Source organism: Macrobrachium rosenbergii, chromosome 55, assembly GCF_040412425.1.
Source record: "Macrobrachium rosenbergii isolate ZJJX-2024 chromosome 55, ASM4041242v1, whole genome shotgun sequence".
In the NCBI taxonomy this organism is placed as follows: domain Eukaryota; kingdom Metazoa; phylum Arthropoda; class Malacostraca; order Decapoda; family Palaemonidae; genus Macrobrachium; species Macrobrachium rosenbergii.
Genome location: NC_089795.1, coordinates 44,147,768 through 44,170,267, shown reverse-complemented (window position 1 = coordinate 44,170,267; position 22,500 = coordinate 44,147,768). Strand labels below are relative to the sequence as shown.

At 35.8% G+C, this 22,500-nt stretch overlaps 1 protein-coding gene across 4 annotated transcripts in view; it reads right to left on the bottom strand.

Moving 5' to 3' along the window:
• The window catches only part of LOC136835200 (protein turtle homolog B-like), a 102,049-nt gene that overhangs the window by 7,632 nt on the left and 71,917 nt on the right, over positions 1-22,500 (bottom strand). For all 4 annotated transcript variants that reach the window (XM_067098425.1, XM_067098426.1, XM_067098427.1 and 1 more), the window contains 5 exons: positions 16,110-16,240; positions 15,368-15,527; positions 12,528-12,679; positions 10,824-10,965; positions 357-517 (listed from right to left, as the gene is read on the bottom strand). In XM_067098425.1, coding sequence (XP_066954526.1) covers positions 357-517; positions 10,824-10,965; positions 12,528-12,679; positions 15,368-15,527; positions 16,110-16,240 — 746 coding nt within the window. The remainder of the gene's footprint in view (positions 1-356; positions 518-10,823; positions 10,966-12,527; positions 12,680-15,367; positions 15,528-16,109; positions 16,241-22,500) is intronic.

The following is a 22,500-nucleotide window of genomic DNA, read 5'->3' as shown; positions in this document are numbered from 1 at the left end:
AATTCTTGTTTTTTATTGACATCATGCGTTACTTCTTGTGTTCTATTGACATCGTGGTTACTGCTCGTTTTCTGTAGACATCATGCGATAAATCTCGTTTTCTATTGACATGCATTACATTTCGTTTTCTATTGACAGGTTATTGCTCGATTTCTATGTGTCACCTGAAGTCACTGTTGCACTTACATTCCAGTCAAAACACATAATCTTCCACAAATACTTCCATTACATCCAACTCACTGAAATTCTAATAATGATAAACGAATGATGGTTTAATGAGAGTATCTGGATATTAATGCAGCAAATGAATTGCAGCAAGCAGCGAAAACAGCAACAACAGCAGTTTGCTCCCTCACCCTATTGGTGGTGTTGGCGACCAGCTGATTGGTATGTGGGTCGTACAGTTCCAGGATGAAGGTCTGTTCCAGACCGCCGTCGAATCCAGCCACGCACCTCACGTTCACCAGCTCGACTGACAGGTTGAATACTGAGCAGTTGTGCACCGGATCTGGAATTCCTGCGGGCGGAAGTGGACGTGGCATACAATATATATAATAGTATTTTATAAGGAGGGCAAAAATTTCGCCGAGATTAATTTTGTTTAGGAAAAGGCGTCAGAAATCCGACTTCGTTTTGTCACAGTAAATGGAAAATGGTGAAAAAATCCATAATGATGTAGGTGTAAATGTATATATTAAAAATATATATACAAAACGAGAGCTTTCGAGAACCTGCTCGATTCTCCTTCTCAATCAGATTGAGGAGAATCGTGCAGGTTCTCGAAATCTCTCGTTTTGTATATATATTTTTAATATATTTACACTTACTATACATCATTGTGGATCGCTTCACAGTTTTAGTGACTCATGCTTTTATGAGATTTTTATGAAACTGGAAAATTTTTATGATTTTCCCATACTTAAAGGACAACATCATTAGTTTATATAACCAATGATGTTTAAGTATTGTTTATATCTACAAAATATTATTTCCCAATGAATCATTTTGTAAACTGATTTCACATTTTAGAGTACGGATGTAAAATCATTCCTTGGCATTTTATAAATAACCTTATTGTATACTTTACTGAGTATATCCAAACAAAATATATTTATAGAATGTATGACTGCAAAGAACACTGGATTTCTTTGTTTACATTCCATTGAATATATCCTAACAAAATATAATAAACCACACGTATCCATCAAACCAAAGAGCATTTGATTTCCTAAGGAATTTCCAGTAAAGTTTTAGATTAAATATAACATAACAAAATACATTTATAATTAAGACACACATATCCATAAATGCAAACAGCATTTGATTTCTCAGTACCACCAAGAACCAAGGAATTTCCTGTTAAGTTTCCAAGTGGGATTTCAGAGAGCAAAGTTTGCTCAGATGAATTCGAACAATCAGCCGTTTCACTTTGATAAATCATCTTCACAAGCGCTGTGCCAGGGACGCGGAAAATACCCTGATTTTCTGTCTTGTAAGGGAATCACATTATGTGTGTGTGTGTGTGTTTTGTTTAATGTATATGTTTTCAAATAAGACGTACGAAAATACACAGATGGAGATACAAATGCACACACATGCACACACACACATATATATATACATATATATTATGTATGTATGCATGTATGTAGTTATGTATATACTGTATATAATATATACATATACGGTATATATACACACACGTTTATGTGTTTTTTTTTTTTATAATATCCAACTGATCTTATACATATGGAACTATAACAAATACTTTCTGAACAGATTCCGGAGTCAGATCACTAAAAGATACAACGAAGTTTAGCCCTTTCACGAGATGTTGTACATATATCAAAAGGTTCTTTGAACCTCAAACCAATCCATCGCAAATAACAAATGACTCATTGTGAATGATATAAATAGGAAAAGTTGAAAGCGTATCCTTCTGACGAGAGCCCTCCTAAAACAAGTATGCATATTCACATAGGTCAGGAAAGACTTGATTGTTAGACTTGTTTATGCCGACTTAATTAAGTCTAATTGGCTAAGTTATTTTCTCTAGAGGACTTAGCCTTTAGTGAATTGTTCATGAAAGAGAAGACTGCCATAAATGAAAGTTTTTACAACAAACTTACTTGATCCTGTTATAGGCACAGAAATAAATAAGAGTTAGAAATGTGGAGATTCATAGGAGTGGTAAATGGATGAGTGAGTGTAAAGATAGGTTGGAGTGTTTTGAGATGAGTCGTTCATGTGGAAAGAATGGAGGTTAATAGGTTGGTGAGAATCTAGAAAGAGGAAGACTTAGAACGGAATGGACAGTTGGCGTGAAAGGGTTGTCGGAAAGGAGGGACCTTAACATCCAAGAAGAGAGAGTGTGGGAACGGGGATCAGAAGCATTGTTGATGATTTCCGTGTAAGTGTGAATATGACAGTGATCACTGTCTTGTATTTTCTTAAGGGCCACCTTTTTAGAAGAACCGGCTTAGGTTTTTATATACATAATTTCTAAGGCCTGGAAGAAGAACTAGGCGTCTAATTTTAGTGACTAAGTTTATAATGTTAGCGTCTCTCTCTCTCTCTCTCTCTCTCTCTCTCTCTCTCTCTCTCTCTCTCTCTCTCTCTCTCTCTCTCTAGATGATCCTCAACAAGACGGAAGTTCTTGAACCTCGTTAGCTAAAGTCCATAAAGTTTTCCAAAGTATATTACACAGAAAATTCTCTGGAAACTTTTAGTAAATAAAAGAAAATAGCTTTAAACTAGTACGACCTTTGTCCATTTTCGAAGCGTAGGCCTAGAGTCGAAAGCTCTCTTGATGCGGATGGAGATTATTTGAACCTTAATTTAGATTCAGTCTCCGAAATCACCCCCGATATCCAGCCTAATCTCTCTCTCTCTCTCTCTCTCTCTCTCTCTCTCTCTCTCTCTCTCTCTCTCTCTCTCTCTCTCTCCATCGTCTTTAACTGATACGAAGTTTCCACAAAAAATAGGTTTCACACCACTATCAGCTCCTAATTCTCTCTCTCTCTCTCTCTCTCTCTCTCTCTCTCTCTCTCTCTCTCTCTCTCTCTCTCTCTCCTATAATTAATTCGACGTTTCCTCAAAAGTAGGATCCAAAACAGTATTAGTATCGCCAAGTTTCATATTTTCATTAAGCCTTGACAGATTTCATATTCCATCTCATCTCTAGCGAATATCCCCAGTGAATTTCAGGACGTTTTAAATTTCAGTTCTTTGTATTGTCAGGCTTTTGGTGTGGTCTGCCTAGGATACTTTTTCGTCTAAGGCTGTAATCTGTTTTTCCTTTCATTATTTAGCGGTATCTTCTTTTTCAAAGATGTCTGTGTTTCATTTTCTCATTGCTGTCCATTTTAGATCCGTTTTATTCCTGTCCCTTCATATTGTTTTCGTAACTGACATGCTGGTAACCTGCCTCCACTATAAGTAATCATATGGGGATGCTTATATTCTTTAATGATCGTTCTCATTTCCCAATCTTCCTATTCACAAATACTCTTATTATTCGAGAAGCTGGAATTCAACTCAGGAACGGCTGTTGAAAATCTAACTCGACAATAAACATGACCTATGTGAACGCTCACTTCACAGTCTTTGCTACTTTCATAAAGTCTTTCTCGGCGTGTGTTAGATCTTGTTTGTAAATCCATTCTACTCTTCTGTTTTGCATTTCCTGCAACTCTTCAAGAACCTTACACATCTTTGTATGGATTATTCTTTCCATATATCTCTTCTGGGAAGAAGAGAGTCACATATCTTTCGTCTTATGAAAGCCATGACTTCGTCCAAGCTTGGAAATATTTCATTTGTGGAAGCGCATTACTTAGCTAGGAGCTTTAGCCAGTATCCAGACTGGATCCTTTCATTCACTTCGAATTACTAAGTCATTTTTGGAAAAGTAAACGACTTTAGCTAGTTCCTCGTCCCATTTATCATAGTAAATCCGTGTTGCCAAACTGACGCAAACTGACTCGGCCTAAGAGACAGTTCAATCATCTAAGTAGAAGAGTCAGTAAGTTTGTATTTAATTTCACGAGTGATGGAGGAAGACTTTGAATTTTTGTCTATCTCATTTTCTTCAGCAGTCATAAAGAAAATAAATAATCAAAACAAAATTAAATAAAAAGAAAAAATAAAACATCTGAAAACCACAGTTGCTAAACATTCGTCTTCTCATGTACCACTTACATAAATTTAGAACATTTCAACTATTTCCAAAACAGACAAGATAAATTACTTCTTCCCACTACAACCCCAGGAAAAGCTATCTCTCTCTCTCTCTCTCTCTCTCTCTCTCTCTCTCTCTCTCTCTCTCTCTCTCTCTCTCTCTCTCTCTCTCTAGGGCCTTTAGAGGGATCTCGGGGTACAAACTCTCGGCTCCGTGAGGGAGAGACCACTGGGGACTTGAAGGAACCCGACACTTTTCAGTTGACAATGCAATCAGATCAGTCAACTGAGGCAACGTGAGGAGAAATGTATCATTCAGTCACAAAGGCTTGAGAGTACACACGTAAATATACACACACAAATATGTATGTTTGTATATATATGTATATATATAGATAAAATTTTAGATATATACGGTATATATATTTGTATATATATATATATATACATACATATATACGTTCAAACACATTGCAATGAGTATAGCATCTTAAAAGAAATAACTTTACCAATCACTGAGCGGCTCACTCCTAGCTTATATACGTGAGTATATAAGTAAATAAAATTCACATACATATATATATAGTAATGATTTACTCTACTTTAAGTACAAAAGGCTCAAAATATTTCCGTGTTAAATCCACGCTTTAGTTTTGGGGAAAATAAAAACCCGAGAGAGAGAGAGAGAGAGAGAGAGAGAGAGAGAGACAGAGAGAGAGAGAGAGAGAAAAGAGGTCCTCGTATGATACGGAAGAGGCTAAATTTAGCCATAAAGGCTTTGTTTGTTTTGGAGGTGTGGAGTCGAAAGCTCTCTCGATGCGAATGGGGATTACTGAACCCTTTATTTAGATTCTGTTCTCGATCCTCCAATGCCTATTCTGAACCTCTCTCTCTCTCTCTCTCTCTCTCTCTCTCTCTCTCTCTCTCTCTCTAGATTCTCTCTCTCTCTCTCTCTCTCTCTCTTCAGGAATAAAAGTATTATTTGTAATTAAACAGTATATCTTTAAGTGGAAGAAAAGTATTTTTCAAAATATAATTATTCTCTTTAAAAGAACGGAAAATCCTTTTCTCTCTCTCTCTCTCTCTCTCTCTCTCTCTCTCTCTCTCTCTCTCTCTCTCTCTCTCTCTCTCCAGGGATAAATTGAGTATTATCTGTAACTAAACAGTATATCTTTGTTGGAAGAAAAGTACTTTTCAAAATATAATTATAATCTCTCTCTCTCTCTCTCTCTCTCTCTCTCTCTCTCTCTCTCTCTCTCTCTCTCTCTCTCTCTCTCTCTCTAGGGATGAATTGAGTATTGAACTAAAAAGTATTTCTTTAAGAGAACGGAAAATCCTTTTCAAAATAATGTTATAATCTCTCTCTCTCTCTCTCTCTCTCTCTCTCTCTCTCTCTCTCTCTCTCTCTCTAGGGATCTGGGTCTATCTTCTATCTATTCTCCTTTCTCTCTCTCTCTCTCTCTCTCTCTCTCTCTCTCTCTAGGGATGAACTGGGTATTATCTTAAACCAAGAAGTATTTATTAAACGGAAGAAAAGTCCTTTTCAGAATGTAATTATAATTCTCTCTCTCTCTCTCTCTCTCTCTCTCTCTCTCTCTCTCTCTCTCTCTCTCTCTCTCTCTCTCTCTCTCTCTAAGTACCGTTTAAAGATTATATGGCACTGAGGTTTCGCGGAAAATATGAACGACTGAATTCACTGACACATTACGAAAATTTCACTCGGTTTTCCAATACGTTTCGTGCAATAAGCAATACTTTGGTTGTCTGTTTTGTCTTTAATATTCTAAACTTTAGTTAAATTTTATTTTAGGTCAGTTTGACCTCTCTTTCAGCTTAGTAAAATGTGGAACCCTCAGTTTCTGGGATCAGGTAAACTGATATAATTAAGTGGCAGATACGCAGTCACCCACGACGAAGTAAAAGAGTGAGCATCATTGTTTCCTCTTCAATAATGGGAGGAATTTAATTCTGTTAAAAATAAAGGAAAATTTGATAAAGGTTAAACGGACTCCAGAAATTCATTTTCCTCAATAACGTATCCTAGCAAAAACAGAATATTTCAATTTAATTTCAACATGCGAGAAAAAGAAGAAAAATTCATCCTTCCTCCCCCTACCCCTAACCCGACCTCCTCATTAGAAAACACTCTCACTAGCTCCCCCCCTCCCTTGCCTTCCCTCTCTCTATCACTCTTTCCGTCCATCAATTTTTCCATTTTGGATGAAGAAGACGCACTATGATTGCCATCACAGGGGCATTAGGGTACAATCTCTCGGCTCAATGAAGGAGAAACCATGAAGGGCGTGAAGGCATTGTCACCTGACGAGGAAATTACGTTGCTTTGCAGTTCGGGCGGGAGAAAATGCGCCGTAACGACGTAAGAGAAAGGGTTATAATGGGCTTGCAGCTATTCAAGCGTGGGTTGTTTTCCTTGCTAGACTTCGTTGGGATGAACGAGGCATTCTGGATATATTCCTAGGAGCATTTGTTCATAAGGGAATATGTAAACATGAAATGAATATACACAAATATGCAAATAGGATCGAATGGACTTAGTGAAACCTGTCAGCTATTCAAAATTCATTTATAATTTCCCCTTGGGTCCAAGTTATTCCCGAGGTATAGTGAACTGGATATTAAACGAAATTCGTGATGTAATATTTGTGAGTAGAATAGTGCAAACGCTTAGTTATATTCAACATGACTTTTAACTACAGCTTTTTTCTGAAAAAGAAGAATTCTTGTTATGGACGGAGGTCACTGAGACCTATTTTTGGAAATAGCCGTCGATGTCACACATCTTCTCTCTCTCTCTCTCTCTCTCTCTCTCTCTCTCTCTCTCTCTCTCTCTCTCTCTTTACAGATCTGTTTTCCGCAGTTAGTCTTAATATATTTGTCATGCTATTCTCTCTCTCTCTCTCTCTCTCTCTCTCTCTCTCTCTCTCTCTCTCTCTACAGATCTGTTTTCCGTAGTTAGTGCTAATATAGTTGTCATGTTATTTCTCTCTCTCTCTCTCTCTCTCTCTCTCTCTCTCTCTCTCTCTCTCTCTCTCTCTACAGATCTGTATTTCATCATGCAATTCTCTCTCTCTCTCTCTCTCTCTCTCTCTCTCTCTCTCTCTCTCTCTCTCTCTCTCTCTCTAGATCTGTATTTCATAGTTAGGCTTAATCAAGTTGTCATGCAAATCTCTCTCTCTCTCTCTCTCTCTCTCTCTCTCTCTCTCTCTACAGATCTGTATTTTAGTTAGTCTTAATCAAGTTGTCATGCAATTCTCTCTCTCTCTCTCTAGACCCATTATCATAATGAGTCTTGCAATAGTTGCGGTGGTATTTCTCTCTCTCTCTCTCTCTCTCTCTCTCTCTCTCTCTCTCTCTCTCTCTCTCTCTCTCTCGCTTTCGGCCCTACTATCGTAAATGCCTAATTGCGGTTCATCTTTCAGAAAACACAGTTTCTATCGTTCTCATTTCAAACACTGGTTCCGAAAACGGCGATAGACACGGACGCAAAACCTGAATAAAAGATGTATGGCAAAAGAAGAGGATTAAATTGGGTTCGTCTCCAAATTCGGAAGCTCATTTTTATGCAAATTTATGCGGTTTACGTTAACCGTTTTCCGGAATTTTACGGATTCGTGGATTCATTTCCGGGTCGGAAAATCATTAAATTGAAATCTTCCCCGTATGGGGGTAGTGCCGTCAGTGCACCTCACGTGGTGCACTGCAGGCATTACCCAAGGATCTTTGCAGCGTCCCTTCGGCCCCTAGCTGCAAGCTCTGTCATTCCTTTTGCTGTACCTCCGTTCATATTCTCTTTCTTCCATCTTACTTTCCACCCTCTCCTAACAATTGTTTCATAGCGCAACTGAGAGGTTTTCCTACTGTTACACCTTTAAATAAACCTTTTTACCCTCCATTTCCCTTTCAGCACTGAATGACCTCATAGGTCCCAGCGCTTGGCCTTTGGCCTAAATTCTATATTCTATTCTGTTCTACACTGAAATCTTGACCCTTTCAGACTGCATACATCGCACCGGATTCTCGTGAAAAGTTCCATTCACAGACTAATTTACAACAGACTAGGCGCAACTATTTGGCAGGAGTTGCAAGCCATGCACAAATCCCTTCTTGAATATCATCCCTCAGGTAGTTTGCTAAATCCTACCTTTTATAAATGACAAACTCAACACTTCATCGATTAGTCTTTGACTTATCTAAGCCTACTCTGTTCCTTGCTGGAACTTCCGAAAGTTCAAACGAAGATGCAATGCATTAATACCCTAACACAATTCTTCTTCTATTCTAGTAATTTACTTAAAATTTTTTCTAGTTCTTTATTAATTTGTTCATTTTTTTCTAATAAGTGATTTATTTATTTCCCTTTACCTTCTGTTACTTCTTTCTAATGAACTCTTTGGAAGCTTGAATTTCAAGTCAATGGCCCCAGTTTGCTTGTTCCATATGAATAGGTTTCATCTTCTCAATAGTAGTAATTATAATCATGAATATTAAACCATTAACTACGAAAGAAAGTAAACATACGTAATGCGGACATTTACTGTTGTCTTCAACAGATATAAATTATATGCAATACATATTTTCCACCCACATTGGTACAAATGACACACCCGCCACAGGAAAATACGAACATTTGTAAGCCCATAACTCTGTCACAATAAATATAAATATATACAAGTCCATAGTTCAAGAAGATATAACTTAAGCTAGGGGTAATCTTAGGGTAACCGTTCGGATAGGAAAATAGCCCTCAGTTTAAGTACACTTTAGAGTTATAATTGCTGCACAGAGAGGCTGACAGTTAAGGCCTTTTCACTTCGGTTGCGTATTGGCTCAGTTGGGGTTATGTTTGGGTCATTTGCATATTGATATTCCGCCTCGTGTCCCAAAAACAATTTTAGTTTTACGAGAACTGAAGAGGTTCTTTCTTTTTATCACGTCTCGTGAGGATATTCCCGTAGTCTCGTTGCTTCCATCTCCTTCGTTCTTAAGTAATTTGGAATACTATAACACTATACCTCTGGAAGCGTTACACAGGATATGCGTGTTGATACAGTCTCCTGAAATCCTTGGTTATTTTTGGTATTTGAAAGCGTCTTTGAATTTCAGTATAGTGCCCAATACAGACTTTTATACTCAGACTTATTTATTCTGGAGGCATGATGGCTTTGTCTTCACTATGTAATTCACTCTCTCTCTCTCTCTCTCTCTCTCTCTCTCTCTCTCTCTCTCTCTCTCTCTATATATATATATATATATATATATATATATATATATATATATATATATATATATATATATATATATACACAGTATATATATACATATATATGTATATATAGAAAATATATTTTATATATATATATACTGTATATGTACATACATATGTATATTTATATATACATATATATATATATATATACATGAATATATATCGTTATGATACATACATTAACGAAGGAATGTATCAAGCACTTAAAATCCTTAGGAAAATATTTAGAATCATAAATGCCAAGTCAATCAAAATCGATATTTTTTTTTACAAACCAAAGTCACCCTAACATATTCAACAAAGTCATCTTAACATATCCAACAAAGGCATCCTAACATATTCAACTAAGTCATCTTAACATGCAACAAAAGCACCCTAATATATTCAACATACCACTTTTTTTTTATGTTCAGCCGCATTTAAGATGCAGGTCGATATAAAGAACGCTGTCCATCTTTCTCATTCATTTTGCTTTTTTTTTTCTTTTTATTTGTCTTGAGTCTTTTTATTTTTCAATTTTCGTTTCTTACGATAGACGACGAGATATATATATGGATTTTTCACTATAATGTGATATAATCTATTACCTGACATACAGTTAAAACTATATAAAAAAATTTGTTGATTTAGGAATTCTGAAGGCAGCTGCATAAAAGATTCAATTTACACATTTCATAGCCGCTGATATTGGAGACCGTTGGAAAATCTACTTTCACCCCTTGTTTCTAGTTCCTATGTTAAACGTATGAAAAGAACTGTCCTTGAAATTCTATTTGTCAGTATTATTCAAATAAAAATAAGTTAATTTTTTTTTTTGCATTAATAATATGAAAGAGAACCCTTGCCTGCTCCACTGACTGAAATAAGATATTTAAATGCAAATCAGATTATATAAATTACATGCAACAAAAAATAGCAGGATTTGATGAACTTCAAGTAATGAAAATTCCATGTAATTAATAAGCAATTAAAGAAAATAACTATTATTTCTTATTTTAGCTAACGAATTCGTAAATTCTGTTTAGGCATGAGCAAGAAATAAATAGCATTAACTTTAACCACCCACCAGTGACAGAATGGAAGGCATAGTGTGACCTTTCATAAACGCAAAAAAAAAAAAAGAGCGAGAGAGAGAATTTGGCTACGAGGCCAAACTGCTTAAGGTGACAAGAGGGAGCCGGATTGGTTGGACAGCTGGAAGATGGAAGAAGGAGGCGCGAACGGAGATAAAAGTAAAAAGGTTAGAAAGAGAGTGCAGCTACGGGCCGAAGGGACATTGCAGACAACCTTTAGTGAGGACTAGAGTGTACCACACATGAGGTGCATTAATGGCACTACATTCTTCTACGGGGCTCACCTGCAGGAAAGACGTGGAAGACGCAGGGATGCTTCTGTCTGCCGACGGCGTTGGTGCCCCAACAGAGCAGCGTTCCGTAGTCGAGCTCCGTGTTGGGCGTGTAGCTCACCGTCGAGTAGGTCCCGAAGGATTGGATGTGACTCTGCAATGGAGATAATTATTCTAAAAGGGATTGAGTACGTGAATCGATACGAAGATACGTAAACAAGGATTGAGACCGCTTCTCTCTCTCTCCTCTCTCTCTCTCTCTCTCTCTCTCTCTCTCTCTCTCTCTCTCTCTCTCTTTGCAGTGTTATTCATATTTCATTCACTAAACATTGTCTACCAAATAGGGCTCTTCATCGGGTAAAATGATATCATAAAAAGGCCTCAGTCTGAAGATATTAAATCAATCCAGATGGTCTAGAGCTTTACAGAAGGGAGACTGTAGTACCTCCCTCAGAAAAAAATAGATAAATAAATAAAAAAAAAAACCTTAAACCACATTCACGCCCTAAACCAATTGTAATCCATCGCTAGATTTATGAGATTTATTGGAGGCTGACAAACGCACAATTTGCATACGTGACCTCCTCCCAAGGTGATTATAGACAATTACTAGTGGTATGTAGATGGCGTTGTTCTCTGGCGTTTATAGATGTGTCGAGTTGAGTAACTTATTAGTATTTACTTGTGATATGTCAGGAAAAATGGACTATGGCCATGCACTTGGGGTATGTTGAATGAAGCGACCTATTGTTGTATGCTTGTTATCTGCAACGAAGTGAATTATTGCCATTTACCTGTGGAATGTCGATTGAAATTAATGATTATTATCAACCCGTGGAATGCCGAGTGAAATTCTTATTTACCCGTGGAATGTCGAATGAAATTTATTATTATTACCTACCTGTAGAATGACGAGTGAAATTAATTATTTTCATCTACCAGTGGAACGTCGGGTGAAATTAATCATTTACCTGTGGAATGTGGATTGAAAATAATTAACTACCTATGGAATGTGGATTGAAAATAATTAACTACCTATGGAATGTCGAGTGAAATTAATAATTATCTACCTGTGGAACGTCGAGTGACATTAATTATGTTTCTGTGTAACGTCGAGTGAAATTAATTATATTTTTGTGTAACGTCGAGTGAAATTAGTTATATTTCTGTTTAACGTCGAGTGAAATTAATTATTATTTACCTCTGGAATGTCAATTGAAATTTATTATGATTATCTACCTGTGGATGTCGAATGAAATTAATGATCTCCCTGTGAATGGTCAAGTGAAATTGATTATTTTTATCTGTGGAATGTCGAGTGAAATCAATTATTTACCTGTGGAATGTCGAGTGAAGCTATTTCCTATTATCTACCTGTCGAATATTGAGTGAAATCAATTATCTACCCATGGAATGTCGAGTGAAGTCAAATCCTGTTATCTACCTGTCGAATATCGAGTGAAGTTAATTACTTACCTTTGAAATGACGAGTGAAATTTATTATATACTTGTGGTATGTCGAGTGAAGTTAATCCTATTATCTGCCTGTCGAATGTCTAGTGAAGTAATTGTCTACTTGTGGAATGTCGAGTCAGATGTATTATTATTTACCTGAGGAATGTTGGAATTACTAGAACTTACCTGTTGAAAGTCGAGTGAAGTAATTACTGGAACTTACCTGTGGAATGTTGAGTGAAGTTAATTACTGCGACTTACCTGTGGAATGTCGACGCTTTCGCCACTGTTGTTAAACGTCCAGATGAACGAGGTGGGCTTAGGATGGGCCTCCAGGTGGCACGGAATGTTTACCTGCTCATACCTAGCTGCCCCGTGGTACATCAGCTGACCTGGGCGACACACAGGAGTGTCTGCCGTGGGAAAAGGAGAGAGAATAGTGAAAGCAGATTTACTGCTATTGTGGGGTTACGTAATTTGAAATACAACTATAAACCATTGTCAGGTTTTAAGGAGATGGTTGGAGAACTAGATTAGGATATGAGGAGGAATACAATACTGGTGCTGTTATGAGGGTACATGGTGGTTGTTATGGCGGATAAATTGAATTGTGGTGTTGTGGTGAATACACCACGATGAATTGCTTTAAGGAATGGGATTTGATGTCATGTCAAATGCACTTTCATGTTTGGGAATACGCAAAGTGTCAGAGCGATACAATGCGGTGTAATAAGAAAGGCATTTTTATGGTACGGGATATTGTTCAGTATTCTATCTTGTGTGGCATAATGAGTTCTTTTGAGTCCCACGTTAGAGTTACAGTGAACTGACTTTGTATTTTCACCTGCTAAATAATAATACAAGAATCTTAATAAAATCCAGCCAGTAAACTGATCCGGTCTAGAATACTGTTATAAGACATTATTCTGTCGAAGCTTAAGGGATATTGATATCGAAAGTTTTACCTCTCTCTCTCTCTCTCTCTCTCTCTCTCTCTCTCTCTCTCTCTCTCTCTCTCTCTCTCTCTCTCTCTGCCTGATTACCATATATATGGAGGCCATAAGAGAAAAAAATGCAAAGTGTGAATGGGAAACAGAAATGGAAGCGCCTTTAGTTGTAAAAGTTTAACGTGGCTGTGGAATCATTTGACAGCTGGAGGATCATTGACTCTCCTACTTATAACTTCACAGAGGAATCGCTCTTTTCGATTGGGGAGGAGAAGAAAAGATAAAGAGCAGAGGAAATAGAGAGGGAGGCAAATTAATAAGAAATATAGAGAAAAATTAAATGGGTATCCTGATTGTTGATGAAAGTCATAGAAGAGAAAGAAACAAGAAAACGAAAATGATAGTTGAATGAGAAATAAAAGTTAGAGAAGATGAACGAGGTAAAGGTTTAAGAACTAAAATATCAACGTGAAATACGATAAAGATAAAAAAAAAAGTAGCCCAAATAGAAGAGAAAATATTCCAGAAAATAACGGCTGGCAGAATTTTCAATCGAAAATTAGTAATAGGTTTCAAAAACAGCCCTGGTCAAAGTTTGAAGCTGGACGATAATTGGACCTCTTGTAGTTGAAACAGGTAAGTCAGACTACCTGCAATTCGGTAAGACAGAAAGAGAGATGGGTGCTCAGTGAAAACTAAAATATTGGTGAAAAATGGAGCTATAGAAAAAATAATGTGTAATATTATTCTGATATCTTATAAAATAAGACAGAGAGAGAGAGAGAGAGAGAGAGAAAAGAATGCCTAGTGAAAATAAAAATGTTGATGAAAAGTGGATTTATATGGAAAATGTGTAATATTATTCCGGTCTCTTATAAAATAAGAGAGAGAGAGAGAAGGGTGCCTATTGAAAACTAAAATGTTGATGAAAAATGGAGTTATAAGAAAAATAATGTATAATATTACTTCGGCGTCTTATAAAATAGGTCTTATAAATTAGGAGAGCGAGACAGACAGAGCGAAGAGTGTCCAGTGGTAGTATATGATGTCATATAAGAAAATGTATAATGTTCCCGTGTCTTATAAAATGAGAGAGAAACTGAGATCAAGAGAGAGAGTTCTATACAATCGTGTCACGACCAAAGTGCTGGCCTGAGATCTAACCATTTCCGAAGGTTTAATTCCTAAGGACAAAGAAGGAAACAGGACTACAGCCCCTTTTGTCTTGAGCCGTAGCGTAAAAGTTCCCTCTTCAGGGGTCCTTAGCCGGAAGACAGAGAAGCGAGGGAACGGATCGGAAATCGCTTCTGATTATCCGATAAGGAAGGAGAAATTGACGAGGGAACGTTGTTTCTTACAATGAAATTTCAAAGGAATATGTATTATTTTAAAGACACATTATATATATATATATATATATATATATATATATATATATATATATATATATATATATATATATATATATATATATATATATATATATATATATATATATATATATACAGAAATAATCAACACACAATCACGTGTGGAACAGAATAAATTTCTGACTCACATCAGGATCGAACCCACTTGTATGGCCTAGTGGGTGGCACTCTTGCCTTTCAGTTGAAAGACCTGGGTTCTGATCCTGATGTGAGTCAGAAGTTATAATATATATATATATATATATATAATATATATATATATATATATATATATATATATATATAATATATATATATATATATATATATATATATATAATATATATATATATGTGTGTATAAATTTCTGACTCACATCTTTCAATTGAAAGACAAGACTGCTACCAATTGAAAGACCTGGGTTCAATCCCGATGTGAGTCAGGAATTTATTTCTGTTCCACACGTGATTGTTTGTTGGCTGTTTGTTAAATATGTGTGTGTGTGTGCGTGTGTGACAGCGTTTGTGTGTTTGTACGTTACAATAAGGTGGTGTTAACAATCTTACACACAGCGTATTTCATTTATATGGCGAAAACATTTGATGTATATTATCTAGTGTTTTTTAATTAATTAATTAATTACTTCATAGAGATTATAAAAACAAATTCATCAATCCCTTCATAGATGTTTAAAAGATTAACCAACTCATTACTTCATTCTTTCTTAACAGAGTATGACACTCACACTTGACTTTGAGCATGATGGCGTTGGAAGTCCCGTCTCCCTCAATGTTGGAGGCAACGCAGTAGTAGTTCCCGGAGGCCGTCCTGACCACCCGCTGGAGGACCAGACTCTGGTTGCTAATGATGACGCCCCCCGACACGTTGTGCTGCAGTTCGTGCCCCTAGAGAGTTTGGGAAGGACAGAGGTATGAACTTTATTTAGTGTCGACTTTCAGATTGTAGGGTATGGAGAGGAAGCTACTGGATTATTACGGTTGGTGTTTCTATGCATATATAATATATATATATATATATATATATATATATATATATATGTGTGTGTGTGTGTGTGTGTGTGTGTGTGTGTGTGTGTTATATAGTATATATATATATATATATATATATATATATATATATATATATATATATATATATATATATTGTATATATAATATATGTATATATATAAACATATATATACACACACGTGTGTATATCTGTCTGTCTGTGTATATTAGAATTTTTTTATTTGCATAAAAAATCTGCTACATAAATACAGCTAAAAATATTCTATGAATATTCCCCCAAATATTCCCCTTCATTAACAAACGTTTAGAAGACTGCACATAAGTATTCATCTCAACGTAAAATATACGTGCAAGTTACTCGCCACGCCACAAAAGACAAAATCCATAGTAAACAAAACAGCCAATAACTAAGAACTTTTTAAAAGGAAAATCCTGCAGACAATGAACTACAATTACCTCGTGCAACCAGACGATCTTGTAGACCCAAGGATTGGCCTGTATGGAGCACTCGAAATACACGTCGTCCCCTTCCTCTATATTACTCAGGTTGAGAGAACGACCCGGATGAAGCTTCGTTATTGGAACATCTGGTCAAAGAAAAAAAGAAAAAAGAACGATTTTCAAACTCGATTTTCAAACTCATTTATAATTGCTCTGCTGGCATTTCAAAGAGATTCCGGGGAAGACTGCTTATGACGAAAATTTGGGGGTGTTTTCTTATCGTTGTTTGATTAAAAGCGGGGGTTGGGTGGGGGTCATGAAATTCGATTCCGTAATTAGGCTGGTCATTGATCATTGATCATTATCATGTAAGGGGAGTTTTCGAAAAGGATATGTTACGAACAGACATAATTCGGCTGGGGAGGTTGTTAAGACAACTGACTGGGCTGATCACTGGCATAATAGTCTCACGTTATAATACAGCAAATGTCATGAAAGTATTTAAAAAAAAGGCTAACCTTTACAATAATATTAACTGCTTAGTGGCGTTTTCCAGTCTCTGTCTCTCTAAATTAAGTAAAGGGAATTCGGAAAAGCAATTACGATATAAGAGGATTACGTATTATAAAAAGAAACTATGTCACTGTTCGTCTCAGTCATCCCGAGAGAGAGAGAGAGAGAGAGAGAGAGAGAGAAGAGAGAGAGAGAGAGAGAGAGAGAGAGATATTCAATTGTATGACTCCATCCTTTTATTCTTAAATAAATACACAATCAGCAGCTCGACAAATACAGTAAGACAGACGGGAAATTGCCTTCTTCGCTTATAATCAAATCACAGTTGAACTTTCCACTCGGTCAAAATCCTATCACAGGTAATAAGCACCTTTCTCTAACTCCCTTGTTGACCAGATCCAGGTAACAGAAAAGGTCAAGATAACCAGAGGTCGACTCAGATCGACTCGATAAGTGCTGTATAGTCGCTAAGGTCGATTCCGCACTGAGATTCAGAGGGAAAATGTACCTTGTGAATGTCTGGAAAGATTCGGATTTTGAGAGGATTTTCTTCTTCTTCTTCTTATTCTTCTTCTTCTTCTTCGTGGTTTTCCCGAAAGGAAAGTATCGCACAATTTCGTACACGTTAAGGCATACTGCGTCATGCGAAAGCATTGTCATTACGTAAGGTGACTGCGATTATAATGACATAAACACCAGAATTCTTTTGAAACTAATCTAATGTAAGCAATCTGAAACTGAGGTAAAAAGAAAAGTAACAATTTGCAAAGATAAAGGGGATTTTTCATGTTACTGAATAAACCTCAGGTCTGATTTGAAAACGGATTATGTGATCAATGACGAAATTTCAGGCACGGTATCAAAATTGTGCATAAAAGTTATATATCGTTGAGACAGGTAAGAAAAAGGCTGCTAGGGTAAATAATATTTCCATTCATCAAATTAAGAAATTGGCGATACGGTTAATTAACCCCATTTCTAATTATCAAGAATTAAATCATAAAAAAAGGTGCTGTGTTAAAATGAAATGTATAATGAAATTATTTGGTTCCATTGACCAAAAAGTTTTTTGATAATGAGTTCGGTATTGAATTAATGAACCGCGTGTTTTTTTATGTAATAAATAACTTTGTTCATCTACCTTTATTTAGTATAAAATTGCTGTCCTCAATACGAGTAGCAGAAGAAGCAGTTGAAATGTGAATACGCAATATCTTGACGATTAAAAAAATTATTATAACAAACGAGATTCTTTAGAAACCAAACGTATATGAGTGTTTTATATATATAATATTTTCTTCTATTTTAGTCAGGGATACATTTCCCTAAAAAAACACATGCGAGCTTGCGGGCACCATCACACGCACACACACACACACAAAGGTAAATGGAGAGAAAACTATATGAAGTGTGAAAAGCCGCAGCGCCATTAAATAATGTTCAAATATGATTCAGTGCGGAGGAAGAATAGGAAATCTGTAAGTCATGACATAGCTTATCGAAACGAAACTGTAACAGGATTATTGGATTCTCTCTCTCTCTCTCTCTCTCTCCTCCAATTCTATTTTTCGTAGTAAGCCTATATTCTCTTCCTGTTATTCCTCGGCTCTCTCTCTCTCTCTCTCTCTCTCTCTCTCTCTCTCTCTCTCTCTCTCTCTCTCTCTCTTCCTGCGGCGATAATTATGGCGTCCAATGACGTCTGATTAATGATGCACTGACAGAGAATGCCATCTCATCGTTCATTTTAAAATTGCTACAATTAAACCGGCAGTCATCGCTATTTGAGACGGCGTTTAATATGCGCCTAATGGAGAATCCAGAAACCTTATAAGAATTCCCAGAGATCTTATAAGAATAAACATGTACATATAACCAACGAATGTTCTTACATACACATACATTCAAATTCGCATTCACATTTTGCTGTGCTATTCGTCAGCAGAATGTCCGTCAGGTACTGAATAAAAGAAAGTTCAACCATTTGTTAATACCCAGACGAGGAATAAGATAAAAGAGTAAAGGAGAGAGAGAGAGAGAGAGACAGAGAAGAACCCGCAAAGATTTCCAGGTAAACGACTTCGGATTATAAATCTCATTTTCTTTCACGGATTTATTTTCTCTCGCGCGCGCGCGCGCACATACACACGAAAGATAAACGTCACATAGTGTTTTTCTTGGTATGGAAAGATAAGAAACTTCCACTAAAAGTTTCAATAATGGCGTTTAATTCAGATAAGCGTCCCCAGTACGTTATTATATTCTTCTTTCAATGGTTTTCCGTTTTTCCACAGATCCGAAAGTTTTCCCATAATGCGGCAAAGCTGGGAGCTTCATTTCTGATTTTTTTTTTGTCTGTAAATTAAAAAATAAAAAGTAATCACGACATGATCATAATCCTCTCTCTCTCTCTCTCTCTCTCTCTCTCTCTCTCTCTCTCTCTCTCTCTCTCTCTTTATATACTTTTTAAAACTGACAAAGAACTTATTTTCACGCTCAATTTTCTTTTCCGTTATTATCCTATAGCTTTCTTATCTTTTCGCTCTCCCACAGCGTTTTAAATGTTTCACGTAATCCTTTTTGGCTCCCTCGGATTTAACAAAAAAAAAAAAAAAAAAAAAAGACTTACGGTCATCATCTCCCATTTATACCAAATGCACACATGCATACACACACACCAATTCCTTTTTTGAGGACTATATCCTCTAATATTCAGGTTCTTTTGCCTTCGTTCATATCATTTTTACCTCCCACACATTTCTATTGCGATATCTTTAGATCCCAATATATTTACTTCACCACTGCCTATCGGGAATATGTTTCTTCCATTATTGTCATTTCTTCGTTTCTTGTTTTTCATGATATGTTACTTGTACGAAATACCATTTCAAGATACATACGTTGTACAAATTTCAATTCCAAGATATGTTTGTCGTACAAAATACAATTTCAAGATACGTAAATTGTAATTCTTACATTTCAAGATACATTAGTTGTACAAAATGCAATGTCGAGAAATGTAAGTTATAAAAAACCTTCCTCACATTTCCTTTTCATTTCACAGAACAGAACAGTTGTTATGAAGTCTCCAACATATATTACTCCTTTCCTCGTCACCATTTCAAGATGTGTAAGTTATACAAACAAACATTGACTTCCATTTCTGCATCATTACATAGAGAAAAATAATTGTTATGAAGTCTACATCGCACATTGTTCCTTTTCTCGTCTCACTTGCCCTTTCCCTCTTTACCCCCAGAAAAATCTCTACACTGGAATGTCTGCGGAAATGGCGTCTGACGTCGTTATCATAATGTTTTCCTTCGCTTTGCAATCTCCGCGCTGTCGTGACTCTCGTTACCTCGGTGCCCTGTCCTTTACCTGTCAGGTCAACTGGCATTCCGGTCTTTTTTTTTTTTTTTTTTTTTTTTTTAGGTGATGTATCATACGACAGACGTCCTCCAAAATGTCGCGTTTTATGATCAGCGGACGGCTGTTGTTCGTCTTTCAATTCCTCCATCTGCGTTACGTTTTGTCTGGCTTTGTCAAGCCGTTTATTTCTCTCTCTCTCTCTCTCTCTCTCTCTCTCTCTCTCTCTCTCTCTCTCTCTATATATATATATATATATATATATATATATATATATATATATATATATATATATATATATATATATATATATATATATATATATATATATATATATATATAATATATATATATATATAAATATACAATTATGTCTGCATTCATTTATATATATATATATATATATATATATATATATATATATATATATATATATATATATATATATATATATATATATATATATATATATAATATACACGTATAAATATGTGAGTGTGCGTTTATTTTTTGTTTTTGAGATCTGAACACTAACCAAACTCTCTCTCTCTCTCTCTCTCTCTCTCTCTCTCTCTCTCTCTCTCTCTCTCTCTCTCTCTCTCTCTCTCTCTCTCTCTCTCATCCAGAATATTTACAGAGTACCTTTGACTTCAGTGTTAAGAATACCACTGTTAATAGGAAGCTTATAAAGTCATGCCATGCCCCGTTTCATGTTCAGAGAAAATTAGTCGTAAATATGCGAAACGAACTCTTACACTCCACTTATTGGAAAAATCCATCTTTCACGTTTATTTGATAAAAAAAAAGATGTTTTGACTGAGTTCTCTATCTTTCTTCATTTCTCTGTGTTCATTAATTTTAGATTAATCTTTATTTGGTTCTCGATGATGGAGTCGAATTTTCTTTCATCGCTTGTTAACTTGGCTCTAGTTTTTTTTATTCAATTAAGTCTGGATCTCTGTTTGACATTTATAAATATCAAACAGATATTTACGGTATACACGTATTTCTTAACTCGGATATCCAACACACTCATGTCCTATTTTCAGTAATTGAAACAGGGATGGTAGAGTAAAATTATTATATATATACTATATATATTTATATATTTATATATATATATAAATATATATATATATATACGAGTATATATATATATAGAGAGAGAGAGAGAGAGAGAGAGAGAGAGAGAGAGAGAGAGAGAGAGAGAGAGAGAGAGAGAGAGAGTTTATGCTTGTATGAATGTAAGGATATATATATATATATATATATATATATATATATATATATATATATATATATATATATATATATATATATATATATATATATATATATATATATATATATAGAGAGAGAGAGAGAGAGAGAGAGAGAGAGAGAGAGAGAGAGAGAGAGAGCGAAACTGTAAGAACTAAAAGCTACACTTCCCAACGGAAAATTATGTATGTGTCCAGTTCATTTCCAGAATTTGAACCGACCCAATATAAAGTTATTCGTAAGTGACAATCATAGCTACGTAACGCTCAAGAGAGAGATATACATAAACATCTTTAATAGATAACATTTTCAGTCTACAGACGTAGAAGAAGATTCGTAAGGTGCACCTGCCAAATGTTCCTTCTCCCCCTCCCCTCCCCTCTCCTCCCCTTGGTCCACTATCTACTCACCGCCACCCCCACCCACCCCCAAAATAGCCATGGAGGAAGCGTTCCAATTCCATTTAGCTTATTGGAAACGGTGACAGGCATCTAGACTTCGAAAAACATTATTTTGAGTCTTTTAAAGGTATTGCAAACTCCGTTTACTCCAGAGACTCCATTTACTCCAAACTCCGTTTATCCCAAACTCCGACCAAATTATTTTGGTGGATTCTCAAAATGTGTTGCTTGCTGTTACAATGTTTTTACTTATTTATTTATTTATTTTAACGGTTAGGTAAACTAATCAGTGTTAATAACCTTGTAATCTTCTCCTTAGATTTCATCAGTTAAATCCTTCTGCCTGATCGTTGCTCGTAAAATCAAATTGGGCCGTGAGTTGTAACTGCGAGGTAAAGTCGACTCGGTAAATTTGGATTTTAGCTTGATTAAAGCTGACTTCCCAGACTTTTCTACACACACACACACACACGCACACATATATACATACATAATATGTGTGTTCATATATATATTTATATATATATATATATATATATATATATATATATATATATATATATATATATACATACATACATATACTATATATATGTATATACATACAGTATATAAGGGTGGGCCATAAAATTCATGAGAAAGCTTATTGCTATATGTAACCATTTAACCCAAGGCCTAGGAACTTTCATGAAAGCTTTTTGCATTTTCCTGTTAGGACTGGGAACCTCAAAGTTCTGTGTGAAGCTTCACCCTGGAACTTCTACGAAAGCATGAAAGACGAACATCAGTCTTTGAGGGATTGTAAAGTGGCAAAATCTTTTCATGAGCAATAGCTTACACAGAAGTGTCAAATGAAATTTTCCCTA